At 39.6% G+C, this 14,989-nt stretch overlaps 1 protein-coding gene across 5 annotated transcripts in view; it reads right to left on the reverse strand.

The window, feature by feature from the left end:
- Positions 1-14,989, reverse strand: part of TENT4B (terminal nucleotidyltransferase 4B) — a 69,908-nt gene that overhangs the window by 9,742 nt on the left and 45,177 nt on the right. For all 5 annotated transcript variants that reach the window (XM_057712865.1, XM_057712864.1, XM_057712867.1 and 2 more), the window contains 6 exons: positions 9,840-9,963; positions 8,094-8,140; positions 6,542-6,662; positions 5,334-5,441; positions 2,914-3,042; positions 1,414-1,627 (listed from right to left, as the gene is read on the reverse strand). In XM_057712865.1, the coding sequence (XP_057568848.1) occupies positions 1,414-1,627; positions 2,914-3,042; positions 5,334-5,441; positions 6,542-6,662; positions 8,094-8,140; positions 9,840-9,963 (743 nt within the window). The remainder of the gene's footprint in view (positions 1-1,413; positions 1,628-2,913; positions 3,043-5,333; positions 5,442-6,541; positions 6,663-8,093; positions 8,141-9,839; positions 9,964-14,989) is intronic.

A 14,989-nucleotide genomic window follows, 5' to 3' on the forward strand; every position in this document is an offset into this window, starting at 1 on the left:
GCCCTCTTCTGGGAAAGCAAGCACACTCACTACCCTGCTAGAGCCGCACTCCAAATCTGAGCTGTTAGTTGGTCCCACAGCTCCCCAGGCCCTAAACATGTGGATCATGCATAAATATATGGCATATAAATTGCCTAAATGTCTTCGGGCCCAACAGGACTATCCCATACACAGTCATGCAAATAAAAGAAGTAACTGCCTGTTTTCCCCTAAGAGTGAAACCAGGCTAAATTAGAAATACTTATTTTTTGCTTGTTAGCTATATAAACTTCTCCTGCACTAAATTATGAGCTCCTAAAAAGCAAGGACCACCTTGCTGAAAAAAACCTGTGTTGTTTTCCTTTTTTTTTTTTTTTTTTTTTTTTGGCTGCGCCGCACAGCATATGGGATCCTAGTTCCCCAACCAGGGACCGAACCCACAACCCCTGAATTGGAAGCATGGAGTCTTAACCACTGGACCGCCAGGAAAGTCCCCACACAGAACTATTAATGTTTATAAGATGGCTCATTAAGCCGGAAAAGGGCTCCTAGGTAACTACTCTATTTCTTAATTCCCTTTCCTTATTTTTAAAGTCAATACATTAAAGCAAATGACTAAAAGCATTTCCATTGAAGTCCAATAAAACAGAATCTAAATATTTTACAATTATATCAGGAAAAAATATTGCCCAGAAAAATTAGCATACAAGCAAACAAACAAAGCATCATGAAAGGACAGGAGGAATTAATTTTCTGCTCACTTTCAAGCCAACATAAAGCTGGAAAAAGCACAGGGAAACTATGCAAAATTAAAGAGAGAAGAAGGAGTCCAAAGGGAAAATAAACTGTCTCTTGGTACCCTTTCTCTCATGAATTCTGAGACATATGAGCGTGCTCACTCCCTCTAAGGACCTCAGAATCCTCACTTAAACCTCCTCTGGCTGACAACTGGTTAAAATCAGGAGCAGTGAAGACTCAAGAAAGAAGAAAAATGGCACCAAACTGGAAATACACAAACCCACCCAAACAGTTACTACCCATTCTCCTTTGCCTTTAAGAGTCGAATGGATTCTACCCCCAATTCGACTCATTTGGAAGTATGCGTTTTTCTGCTGTGTGTGTTTATGTTCATGTGTTTGCTTAGAAAACATCTGAGTAAAAAAGAATAACTGCAATTACAAGTTAATCCTTAATTTTTCATCTGAAGAGAGTTTAAAACACAATATGATGACTGACAACACCCTTTTCTTTTTCTTTTCTTTTTTTGGCCACACCGCACAGTTTGTGCAAACTTCCCCGACCAGGGATTGAACCGGACCAGGGATTGAACCCGGGCCCTCAGCAGTGAAAGTGTGGAGTCCTAACTGCTGGACCGCCAGGGAATTCCCAATGCCCTTTTCTTTGAATGTCCGTAAATTTACCTAAATTCAATACCTGGTTGTAAAGGATCTTCAATATAAAGCATGGATGGCCTGTAGCCATCTAGCATATTTTTCTGTACTTCATCTTTGGCCACATAGGAACCACCATCCTTTATCCGGATGCCAGTCTTTAAATAATTGAAGTGTCGTCCATATAATTCAAAAAATTCTATTAAGAGAACACCATAGTTTGTATTGGGGATGCAAGCATCTTCCCTGGGATGTAACTAAAATGAGAAGAAAAAAAAATTATATTTGATTTTCTCTAAATTCAAGGTGAGGATAATAAATGACATTCTAACTTCTATGAACAGTATTACTATAATTTTGGTTGAGCATAGCAGTCAATAGGTAATGGACTTCTATTACAGACAACCTAAATTAAATTAAAGCCCCATGGGTGTGGGTGGAACTGTGGGGGACAGTTTACAAGGCTGAATTTTACAGCTGCTCCAAGACGCTGAGAGGGCCGGCTTGGCCCAACATCAGGGAAGTCATTCTGCTTCACCAGCAGAGTCAGGCAGCTGGCAACACGGCGCCGCATAAATACGTGCACTGATGATATTACGACTTCCCACTCACCTCACCCAGACAGCAAGGCTCAACTCCAGCTAAACTTACAAGAGTGCTTGCTTAGACGACATTCATATCTTTGGCATTTATATTACTATTTACACCTGTGGAAACCACACCATACTTCTGAATGTTAAAATCTGCAGTGAAATACTATGAGGGTGAGTCAAAAATTATCCTCATTCTGGTTGCAGAATTTAATTAACTTTTAGAAAAGACAAATATCATTTTCCAACATAATCTCCTTGCTTTTCAATACACTTTGTCCATCTGTCAACAAGCTTTTGTATTCCCTCATTAAAAAATGTTTTAGGCTGAGCGGCGAGCCATGAATGCACCGCTGTCTTCACTTCTTCATCAGGGGATCAAACAGGTGATGAAAGTCCAAAGGAGCAAGATCCCCCCTATAGGGAGGATGCTTTAACACCTCAAAACAAAGTTTTTGCAGAGTGTTGACAGTGTGGGCAGAAGTGTGCGGACATGCACACCCTCAGACCACAAAAAAATGAATCACTGCACGCTGCTCTTCTTTCGTGCAAATCACAAGTGGGGCATCCATTTTGCCCCCACCACAGTTACAAATGAACTGATGTAACACGTTCAGACCTGCACAGCAGTGATTGGGGAGACAGTAGGCTTGAATGGAAAGTGCTGATAAGGCAGTGCAGCCAACAGAAGTTTTAATATAACCGGACTGTGGATAATTTTTGACCCACCCTCACAGAGCACATGGGATTAAAAACAAACAAAAAAATTCTTCCCTAGGGATTTTAAAGTACTTATTTGCTAAATTATAAAAAGGTACCCAGTTTAAAGGGGAAAGTCTTAAGTAATCAAGGGAAACATTGTAATTACAGCTTAATTTAAATTTTTTCCGAAATGATTCCCAACTGATTTATTTTAAAAAATGTTTAGTGTACACTAGCATGGTATAACTTACCTGAAGGAAACTTACTGCCATTAAAAAGAGACTATAAGAACCAATTCCACCTGTAAATACTTCATTAAGGTCCCTCTGTAATAAGAACTGTTTCAATACTAAAACCAAGTATGGTAATACAGGATATTTCTGGAAAAGAAAATTATATTTTCAATGAATTCCTTTATCAATAATAACTCTAAGCATTAACCGCATAAATTGTCTCTAAGTATAAACTGGTCCTTACATTACAAACTTTGGTGGAGATATGTAATATACTTAATCTTCTATTTTAAAAACAAGCTATAAAAAAACTATAAGTAATTAAGGATTGTCTCCTCACATTTGAAGTCTACAACATGTAGATGTAAATGATGGCATCCAAGCACTTGTTACAGGACAGAAACACTAGCAATACATATTTTGTGACACTCATTTATGACCCTTAGCGAATAAGATTCAGTTGTAAATAGGCAACAGACACAGTACAGGACAACGTCTAAACTCTTTCTTTTGCCTCGCGGCTTGTGGGATCTTAGTTCCCCAATCAGGGATTGAATCCGGGACCCCTGTAGTGAAAGCGCGGAGTCCTAACCACTACACCTAAGAGAGCTCCCATCTCTTAGGGCACTAAATCAGTGGGATATTAAAGAATCCCTTATTGTAGGTGGCACTCCATGGGCAGGCCAGGGTCCTTCAGGTGATTCTGCAGAGCCCAGGAGCAGCAGCCATCCTGCCTACTGTCCTCCACGCAGGCAGGTGAACACACAGACCCACCTTCCATGCTTTTCAAAGAAAGGGTAAGAACACCCACGCTGGCAAATATGGACAGCGTGAGTCCGTCTTTCACTCATGCACACACTCACTAAGTACGCTCCACAAGCCAGGCCCTAGGCCAGGGATGCTGAGGGGAACAACACAGGCACAGACATGGAGAAAGAGGTCAACAGCCATCACACAGGGCTCGTATGATTACCAGTGACTTCCATTCTTTTCTTGACACTTACAATAAACACAAACTGCTTCCGTAAGAAAGAAAAAAGTTTATACTTTTGCAAATCATATCAAAGTAAACAAGTACAAGAAACAAAAATATGGAGAAATAATCATTTTTAAACACTACAGCTGAACTCAGAAATGTGGTCTCTTTAAAGAACAATTAGGCAAATTTCCATCAGAAATTTTTTCTGCATGTATCCTCTGACCCAGAAATTCCACTTTCAGGAATCTTCCTACAAACAATTCATTAGTGTAAAGAAAGATGCAGGCATGGCAGGATGTCCACCAAGCACCTTCTGTAGCAGAAAACACCACTGGAAGCAGCACTGGGGAAGTGCTGCACAAAGCACGACACACCCTGACAAGGAACAACCGTGCAGTCCGTGGAAAGAACGAAGGAACCCGGACTGTGCTGATACAGAAAAACCCTCCAAAATATTAAGTTCAAAAAAAAGTATGAGACATCACGTATATAGTGTGCTATTCCTTTTGCTAAAAATTTCAAGATGAGGATGAACAAGCAAAGAGAAAAAGCTGATGAAGGCAAATCCTAGGAAGCGGATCTAAGCATATAAGGTATGAGGGTGACTCACTTTTCACAACCCTTTTATACTGTTACGTTTTTTTATCGAGCATGTTATTCTCAATTTTCTAAAAAGTTTCTTTTCTGGTAAAAAGAAATTTTATACACACCCGATACCTCCAAATGAGTCGGATTACAGATATTTCTTTTCTTTTTCTGCTTTTCTGTACTCTGCTCATTTATATAACAATATAATGTTTACCACAGGATAGTTAAAATTTTTTCTCACATAAACAGAAAAAGGTGAACCCAAAGAGCTGCTAAAGAAAAAACTTGTGAATGGAGAGAAAAGATAATTCTATATAAGCCAAAGCAGTACAGTTTTAGTTGAGGGAGAAAAAAGCGATGTGTTCAAACATGTGAAATGTTCTGAAGATGATGCTGACAGATTCTGCCCTATCTGGGAAGAAAACAGAATAAGCAGAAGCAGACTTGAATCACTTCAAGGTAAGGTAAGGACACCTGCAGGACCTACCTTACAGGTGACTTGGAGATTAAAATCTAGAAAAGGCTCCCTAGACACGGTCTTAATCTGAACTCTTGGAGACTGAAAGCAGACAAGAATCAACTGTGCAGCATGACTCAGCCCTTACCTCCCTAAGAGGAGGGATCTAGAGCAGAGAAGTTCTTCAAAAGCTTCCTCAACCCTTAATTCTCACTTGAGGTCACATTATAAATTACTGATTATTACAAGCAGATTCAAGGAAAGTAAAACCACTGCACAGAAAAGAAGCATCTGTCAGCAATACATGTATAAAAATAGTTTAGTCAAGTATATCAGAACACCACCACAACAGAATCTCAAAACACAACTCCATTTCTAATATTTTTACTGAATAAACACTATAAACTCTCTGACCTTGGTAAAATCTTTGATGAGGTCAGCTGCTCTCACACCATTCTGTACATTAAAGCTGATATCAACTTTCACTTCGGTGAAAGAATCTGTTAATTTAATAATAGGTACCTAGAAAGAGAAGAAAGGTAAAATTTAAATACTTTAAACAAATTAAATGACAAAATCGGGGAATGAAAGGTTACCAGACTTGAAGTCTCGACCTCCTCACTGAGGACATAAAAACATTGAGTATTCTAAACACTCTGTACCATAGCTGACTTGGCATTCTAGATATTTTACATTACATATTTAGCATTTAACTTCATGCAATATATTCTGTAATTTCTACTGACTGAGAGGTTTGAAATCGGGTAACAAAAACCTTTCTCGACATTAATATGCTTTGAAGGACAGATTCCAACTCAAGAAGATCAAGAATTATGAATGTCAGCCCACAGCACCAAACTGTTTCCAATAAGAAAATTGCTAGATTCTTAAGTCACACACAATAAGTCACTGGTATTTTTGGTCAGTTTTACAAAGAGCCCAAAAAACAACCTAACAAGAGAACTTAAAATGTGAGAATTATTCTCAAATAAAAAATGACAGAATGATTTATATGAGAGATAAGGAATTCTTTAAAAAAAAAAAAAAAAAGCTCTAGGTCTACCACACGTTAGAAAACTTGGCCAGCAAACTCTGTGTACAGACTGGATTTCCAAATTAACAGCTTTTAATAAAAAACAGTACAAGCTGTTGTGCTCTAATAAAACCTAATACGTGAAAATCCAAACTTCTAAAACAGACATATTTATTTATAAAATGAGCCTCCATGAAAATTCTTTAATGTCCATTCCATTAGTTAAAATATGAATTGATATACAAAATTTCAATTAATATAGTTCTTCAAGGATACAAAATGACAGAAGAGCAACATCTGTGTAACTACAGACTTTATTAGATATCCATATTATTACTTATATTTTTATATTAAAAAATCTACAGTATTATGAATGATAAAATTGAATAATATTTTTAAAGAAATGTATAACCAGAATAATTCATTTGTCTCACAAATACACTTTTTATGTACAAGCATTGAGATCATTAACAAAAGGAAAGAATAATTCACTCACAATCCGACTGTGCTCACCAAAATTAAATTGTAATTTTACAAGTTTCATGCATAAGTAACTAGAGAGTTTAAGATGAAATGTTGAAGAACTTACAGTTGCTTTGTCTAGAACTTTCACCGAATCCTCATCTGCAACCTTATGCTTCCGAAGAGCTTCTTCCAGGGTCCAGAGGGGGAGGTTCTCCCACTTCCCAAACACCACAAGATCAATGTCACTGAACACAGAGCACACACGAGAGTTGTTTAAAGAAGTAAGAAACTGTTCTTGCTTTAACTCATTTAAGCGACAGACAGCAAGTTGGTACAATGGAAACCCATTTCTCACCCTGCCCAATGAAGACTACATGGGTTAGTGAGGACTGTTTTTAGACAGGAAATAGAAATTGGTGATTTTAACAACCTCCTCCTTCTCCCAGTCATTTCCCAGAGTGATTTTGAAAGAAGTAAAACCTCAAAAACACCTGTTAATGTTTCCTGTTCATAAAGGCTTCTGGTACTAAAAAACTTAAGACCTTCCCAGTGAATGAGGTTAACTGATTGTGACTTACGTTATTACGTATAAAAAGCAAGATGCAGGCAGTGCATCTAGTATGCTACCATTTGTGTAAAAAAGGAAGATACACACATTTCCTTTTATACGCATAGAATATCTCTGGAAGGATGTGCAAGGAACTGGTTACAGCAGCTCCTCCAAGGGGAGAAACTGGGGGAGAGAGGTGTGATCCAGACTTTTCGTTGTAATTATTTTTGTGCCCTTTTCAAATCTGAACTAGAGGAATGTAGCACCTGTTCACAAAATTTAATTAAATTTTTAGAAGAGTGACTCAGGTTTTGCTGAGGCTCAGAACCTAAATAAGGAAAAATATTAATGAACTCAAAGTTAAATATTTTATGGCTTTTGTAGGCCTAGGACAGCAATGGGAAGAATGGAAATTGCTAGAACCCATCCACTTTAACACATTTTAAGTTTGGGTAAAGTAGACTGAATCAAACTCAAATGAAAAACTTGATGGACGCCTACAGTGCACTTGAACATTTGCTAAGAGGGTAAATCTCATGTTGAGTGCTCTTACCACGATAAAGACAAAAACACGATGAAATGTTCTTGCTTCATAAACACCAAAGCATTGCAATTCTTAGAAAACAGGTACGCACTCCTCAAGGAAGTCTTACTATCCCCCAAAACCATCCCCAACACATACACCCCACCCACGCCCCCAGCTATGGGCCAAAAAACCCTCATTTGAGAATGCCGAAATAAACAAGAGGCCTGAGAAGACCAAGACTTTCCTCAGAGAAGAGTTTGTACCCTGAATTTCTGAGTCAGAACTCTGGAACAGGAGCTAATTGTATGAGTTCTTAATTAAAAAATGAGAGACCTGGCATTCCAGGGTATACAAATCTCTACAGCATAATCAGGTGTTTTACCATAATATTACATTAACATCTGTATTAGTGGGTTAAGTTATGGTGTTCTGCAGTTCTCTGCAGTGATATTCTACCTCAAGATAATTCGAATAAAATCCAGGAAAGTGAATTTTTGTTTCATAAATCTATTTTGTTTCTATTCTTACACATTCAACAGTCAAAATGAATACATTCTCGAAAAATGCACAATCCCTTGAAAGCTTCATAAATGTACTAACCTGGTAGGTAAATACAGGCCAGTTTTAAAACTTCCAAATATCTGGACCTAAAATAGAAAAAATTGTTATATTAAAATATCAGATGAAAAGCCACCACACTATGGAGAAATGCAGGGTTTTGCTACCCTCTACTGGTAATTTTTAGTACTACAGGAGCATTTTTTTTTCTAACACCATGCCTTCCCTGAAGCGGGATCCCATGTCTCACAGGCAGACATTTGGAATATAGTTTAAGCTTATTAGGCTCAAATATCAAACATGTAGACTTAAATAGAAACCTTTCAAAAGTAATGTTCAGGTCACTAATGTTCCCTTCTAATCTAGAGACACAAACACAAATCCTTAACTTCTGTTGTCTCAAAAGGAGTCTTCTCAAAAATTATTGAATTAGGGTCAGACTACTTCAACTGCAGGGCAAGTGCCGGCCTGTAGGCCATCTCCACAGAGAACACCAGGCACTGTCATTATAACATCATGCTGTGGCATAAAACCAGGACACATGCTACCTCAAATCATGGAGAACAATGGAAGACTCAGGCAGATATGTGTATACAAGTATAATTCCAATAAAGGATGAACAATGAGAAAAATTCAACCTTTGACATGAGATGGACCCAGGAACCTAATCACAGCCTCGTGTTCCTCATTTGCAAAAAAAAATGTGGATAAAATCCCCCACCTCAGCAGGAGGAGGAATGATTTAGATCAGGGTTTCTCAACTTCAGCACTATGGGCTTCCGGGGCAGGTCATTCTTTGTTTTGAGGAGCTGTCCTGTGCATCATGTGATGTTTAGCAACCTCCTTGGCCTCTACTCGCTACATGCCAGGGAGTACCTCACCAGTCACGATAATAAAAAACGTCTCTGACATTGCCAAATGCCTCCTGGAGAAACCTGTCCCCAGTTGAAAGCTGCCGATCTAGGTCACACAGGAGAAACAATGTCGTATATAGTGGATGCTCAATAAAATATTCGTGTCCTCCCCTATTCCCAGTACCTATAGTGTCTCGTTTGAAGCTTCTTTGTTTGGTCAGCTGGACCAAAAAAACTACCCTGGCTTTGCCTTTGCCACCCATGACAGAGTCTAAAGAAAAGTTATATAACACAATGTAATGGATTCTAATTAGTTACTTCTTTGAATGGACAATATTGTAGAACAGACCTCAAAGGAGCCCTAAAAAGTGAGCGTCAACAATGAGAACCACAAAGAAGCAGAGGAAATCTTGGGCGAAAGTTGTGTTCGCTGGGTGAGAGCTATACTAGGAGACAAGGAGTGATCAGAGAAAGAGAAGAAAACAACAGTTTCAGGAGAGTAGAACACACGCCTGCATGAGCCATGAAAATGAACTTCAAATGACATAAATTCCTACTTGACATCTGCATTCGGCTATAAACATATTATCTAATGTTCATACTGACAGGTTAGAACAAAATAGTAACCGGGTTTTGATACATCACGTTCCAAGTAACCCACTACTACAAGGAGGCTTGATGTGTCTTTCTTCTCTTAATAGTAATGATTCCTAAAAATAGTTTGCCTTTAGTAGCTGCTATTCGGTACTGCAAAGAAATAATTTTAAGTAAGTCATCCAATTCAATGCAAACAACTAGGAAGCCCAAAATTCTAAAGGCTGAAGAAAATTGTTTGCTTTTAAAATTTCATTAGACCAAAACTCTATAGATGCACATACACAGTGATATTACCACCTAAGCACCTAAGCATCCTTCTACCCAGAAAGGTACTCACATCAGCGCTGGGCCAGAGCTCTTTAATCACACTCTCGATCCTGTTCACCACCTCCATCCGCATCTTCTCCTCCTCTGGTCTTGGAGACATATATTCATAAAAATCACTGATTTCTTCATGCAGACTGAAGAAAAAAAGCAGGAAAGTTAATATGGGCAAGGCCAATCTAATGAGAAATCACTATCTTAAATAATCTTACCTAATTAAGTATTACAACTCAACTGACGATTTTACATTCATAGATTTCTCAACTTAATTTTAATGTTACAATTCATGATAAGCTAAAATGGGAATGTACAAAACTTAATCAAAATGCCAAAATGATTAAATAAAACAAGAAATTCCAAATTCCAAGAAGTCTTAATGGAAGTGTACTAGCAGCTTTCACAGCATTTATTATCTGCCTGTGCAGAATACTTGCTGGGTGCTGGTGGTTTTTAAATTTCTTAAATTTCAAGTGTAAGGTTTGGCCTCTGCCTTTACACTTTTGATCCCGTAGATATAAACACAAGAAGATACAGAATCCAGGTGACAGAGACAAGCTTCCTGGCAGTGGGGATGACCCTCTTACCCCTCTGTAATCCATTCCTCACAGGAGCAAAACAGCATGTCTTTCATAAGGTTTGCTTAGTGAATTAAGTGTCAAATGAACAGGTCAGCCAGTGAATATCAGCAAAGACCTGAAAAGAATGGCTGGCAGACAAGGCTCCATGAAGGAGCTAAAAAGACTTCCTGAGACGGAGACGTGCGAGGCACACTCAGGGAGCACCGAGCAAAGGGCACAGCCTGCGGCAGAGGGAGGAGCAGAGGGAGGAGCACCACCTGAGAGGAAGCCAGCACCTGATGACAGCAGGCTTTGAACGACAAGCTAAGAAGTTCAGACCTTCCCCAGTGGTAACAGGGAACTATTTAAATGTTTCTGAGAGGCACCAGAGAAAGACTGACTTCAAAAATGGAGCATTTTAAGAAGATTCATCTGGCAATGGTGCAGCCAATGGATTTGGCAAAGAGACAAGACTGGATACGGAGAGAGTGGCTCATAAATTACTGCAACTGTAGAAGGACGAGATGAAGGCCTGGAGGATGGTGGCAGGAAAGAAATGGGCTCCAGAAATGCCACACACACAGACACAATGGCTGGGCCGCAGCCCATGACCAGCAATGGAAAGAGAGAAGTGAGGATGCCTTCAAGGGCTGAGGCCTGAGGAGCTGGGGGACTCAATGAACAAGAGGAAAGGAAAAACTAAGCAGCTAAGAAGCTGAATGTAGTCAATTACTACTGTAGAACAGAAGAAAATGAAAATAGCATTCCTTAAGCTGGTGCAACTGTGAAGAGCTACCTTTAGGAGGAAAAACTGAGGATAAAATAAGAAGAAATCTGCTAAACTTGTGTTGCACACAGACAAGGCAGGAGGCCTGGCTCCAGGTAGCTGGAGGTAAACCAGAGTGAGGATGTCTCAGTCTAGCACAGCTGTGATGGACCGGGAAGCCAGAAGAAGGGCACTAGTTAAATAGCAAAGGTGCCAAGTGCCAGAGGGGAGCACGTTGCGGGGCAGTGGTAGGCAGGGCAGCCTTAAAGTAACAGAACCTGGAAGGAGAGGTATGTCCACAGCAGCAAGCTCATTCAGGTCCAGAGCAGGGACAGGATTCACAGGAAGTTAGAAACACCAGCAGATCCAAAATGGTCATAAGGAAAGGGAAGAAAAATGTCTAAGTCCCCACCTCCACTGGCTATAACATTTAAAATGTGGCTGAGTAAGCAATCAACAGTTTCTGCCTCTTCTGATGTTTTATTTTTAGACAGAGTCAAAAAACTTGAGTTCCAGACTCAGGCTCTGCCTGAGGGCAGCTATGTTCCTTTCGAAAAGCGACTGGTGCTTTCTGGCCTCGGTGTCCTCAGGCACAACCTAGGGGTTGGCAACCAGGAGCCTTTTCAGGCCCTTAGTTTCAGACCCTGGGCCATTTGGTAAGGAATGATTTACAGCAGCGTTCTGCCTGTTCACTGGGCAATACCACAGAAAAACTGGATTTTAAAACACCAGGGAGTTCTGTAGGTGCAGTCAAGACTTCTATGGTATGCTCCTAGGTACCCTAGGATCTTCTGATTTTTTTGTAAGCTTCCCAGATTTTAATGTACTCTCTAAGGTCATCCTCCTCAGCTTCCTGAGGACGACAGCTAAACGACCAGTCACTGCAGACTCCGCAGCCTGCGCTGCTCTTCTGCACTTCGGGCAGGGGTGAGGACCGCAAACATCAACAAGGCAGGTGGGCGTCTTCCCTAACCGCGTCACGTGCCATGCACATCACAGTTCACCTGCGGCTCAAGAGCACCTCGCTGCAGAATACTTCCGTGTCTAACCAATGGGAAAAAACCTCCTACATCGGACTGTCGTTATCTACTCTACAAAGGCCCACTCGCTTACACATTTTCGAATTCAAATACAGGCAAAAAATATTTAGCCCGGCTTCCAGTTAATCTTCAAGACATATGGAACTCACCCTCTGAACACTTTCCAGTGCCTGTGTTTGAGGCATTACCAGAAAAAAGGCTAGTCACACATGATCCTTGCCCTGGGTAGTTTCCATCTAACGATGAAAAGAAATACTCATTTGAAGCAGTTTGGTGATGTGTAATACATATATTCTCCACTGTTCCGCCACAGGCAGGCTGCAGATGAACAGGAGTACTTTCCAATGATGACAGCTTCAGGAAATGGAAAGGGGTTGCCTTGCAAGGTAGCGAGGTCCCCGTCACTACAACTGTAAATAAAAAAACTAGATGACCATGAAGCAAACAAAGGTCTTCTAGGAGATTTTTAAACTTGGTAAAAAGTAGAGAAGATCCTAAAATTCCTGTTTATCACTAGGCTTTTAGGTTTCTAATCAGCACATTAATTTGGAGGCAGGGTATTACAGTTTTACGTGACAAATCCTGAAATCAAGACTAGCCTAAACTTTAATAATAATCTTCCCATTTAGGAAAACATTGTTCTACAGCTTACCTTACTTCTTTTATTGATTTGCATTTGCCATATTGGAAGGAGTAAAGAGGAATAAGGAAAAAAAAAGGAGGGCTCTTAAAAACATACTTCAACAGCAAGAACAAGAGGACCCCTCTCAGGCTTGCCAGGGTCATCTCCTTACCCACACCAAACACAAACATCACTACCTATCTCGTCTATATTTAACAAGCTACGTGTAAAATGCTTAAAGAACTAAGTGAGAAATCTTGGTATATTTAGGAAATAAACTTCCAGTAAAGATTTTTAAATAATTGTGAGGGGCTCTATCCCTGTGGACTGCATGATTTTACTGGCATAGTGCCATGTACATCTAGGTGCTTCAAAAATCCTAAAGGAACTGAATCCCATTTTTGGAGTGCCTAGTACATGCTGGGCACGCTTTTGAGTGACATGATGACCTAATAAAGGCTGTAAACTAGAGAAACTTTGCTTTCACATATTCATGTAACTTTATGCCTCTGAAATCAACTATTCAGAGAAAACTTCAGTTTGTTCCACACCTGGGTCAAAACTCAATATGATTAAATTAGTAAGTATGCTGTATGCTACCTACCCAATCTTACAGTTTCTCATCTTAAATTATAATATACAACTCTCCTGTGATCAAAGTTCCTGAGTGACCAAAATAAAATGCCCTCTATTAGGGTATCAATGTTTTCTTTTTAAAAGATGAAGTGAGCAAGAAACCATACCCATTCCCTGTTTTTAAAGGAAAAGTATATAATATAAAAGCAATATGATAAAAGAAGTGACTATGTAACTGGAGCGAATATCCCTCCCCCCTAAAAAAAGGAGTGAGAATCAAAATTAATTTGCTGGGGTAAAATTTACCTTAATCTCAAAATTAATGATAATACAAAAATTTAACGTGACAATGAAGAAATATCAACAAAAAATAGCTTCTATATTTTAAAAAGTACAACCTCACAGATAATTTAGGTCAAAACAGAGACATGAAAAAAAAAAAGTACTTTTGCTCTGAGAAAATTTCTACCAGAGGAGAAATGCTAGCCTTTCAAAATGGCCCTCAAAGGCTCAACTTCTCTGGCTATCAAAGGGAAGAACTGCTTCACACCTTTTCAGCTGGGCTGCCCAGGGCTGGGCTGTGAGTCTCTTAGGAGCCTCTGTGCCCTTAAAACCAGAGGCAACAGGGCAGTCTCCCTAATGCCTCCAGGCCAAGGCAGGCAGGTGCCCCACGGCTGGCCCCTCTGCTCAACACTACCCCCTGCAGTTCAGCCAGACCTGTTCAGGGGCAAACCCTGCCTCCTGAGGGACGCCTGCCCAGCTTGCGATGTGCCTGAGAACACTGCCACACCAAGGTCAAGCTTTCCAGTTTCCATAACTGTAATCGTCGTTAATTATAACTTCAGACTTACATGAAGGCATTGACAAGGTTCTATTCAGTTACTGTCAATAACAAGATACTTCCACACCCCCAAAATTTTAAGATTAATAATAACCAATTTTGACCAGGATATATGGAAGAGGCACTCACATGCTATGTGTAAAAATATAAATTACTACAACCTATCCATAGGTTTTTGTATTAATAAGTGATAAATACTGTTTATGCAAATAATTTTTAAAATTCCCCTTTTATTAAAATCAGGATCTGGAAGAGTACCTACACTCTCATGTTTACTGCAGCATTATTCGCAATAGCCAAGATATGGAAACAACCCAAATGTACACTGACAGATGACCAGATAAAGAAAACATGGTCTATGACTATAATGACATATTATTCGGCCTTAAAAAAGGAAATCTTGCCATTTGCAACACAGACAAACCTGAAGGACATTATGCTAAGTGAAATAAGCCAAGCAGAGAAAGACAAATACTACATGATTCCACTTATGTGCAATATTTAAAAGTCAAACTCATAGAAGCAGAGAATAGAATGGTGGATGCCCGGGGCTAGCGAAGGGGTGGGGGATGGGGACTTGGTCACTGGATACAAAGTTTCAGTTAAACAAGATGAATAAGTTCTAGAGATAGGCTGTACAACACAGCACCTGTAGTTAACAATACTGCGTTATGCACTTAAAAATTTGTTCGGAGGACAGATTTCAGGTTGTATTCTTACCACAAAAAACAAGTGAGGGGACACAAGGAAACTTTTGGAGG

This window comes from Hippopotamus amphibius, chromosome 16 (genome assembly GCF_030028045.1).
Source record: "Hippopotamus amphibius kiboko isolate mHipAmp2 chromosome 16, mHipAmp2.hap2, whole genome shotgun sequence".
NCBI lineage: Eukaryota > Metazoa > Chordata > Mammalia > Artiodactyla > Hippopotamidae > Hippopotamus > Hippopotamus amphibius.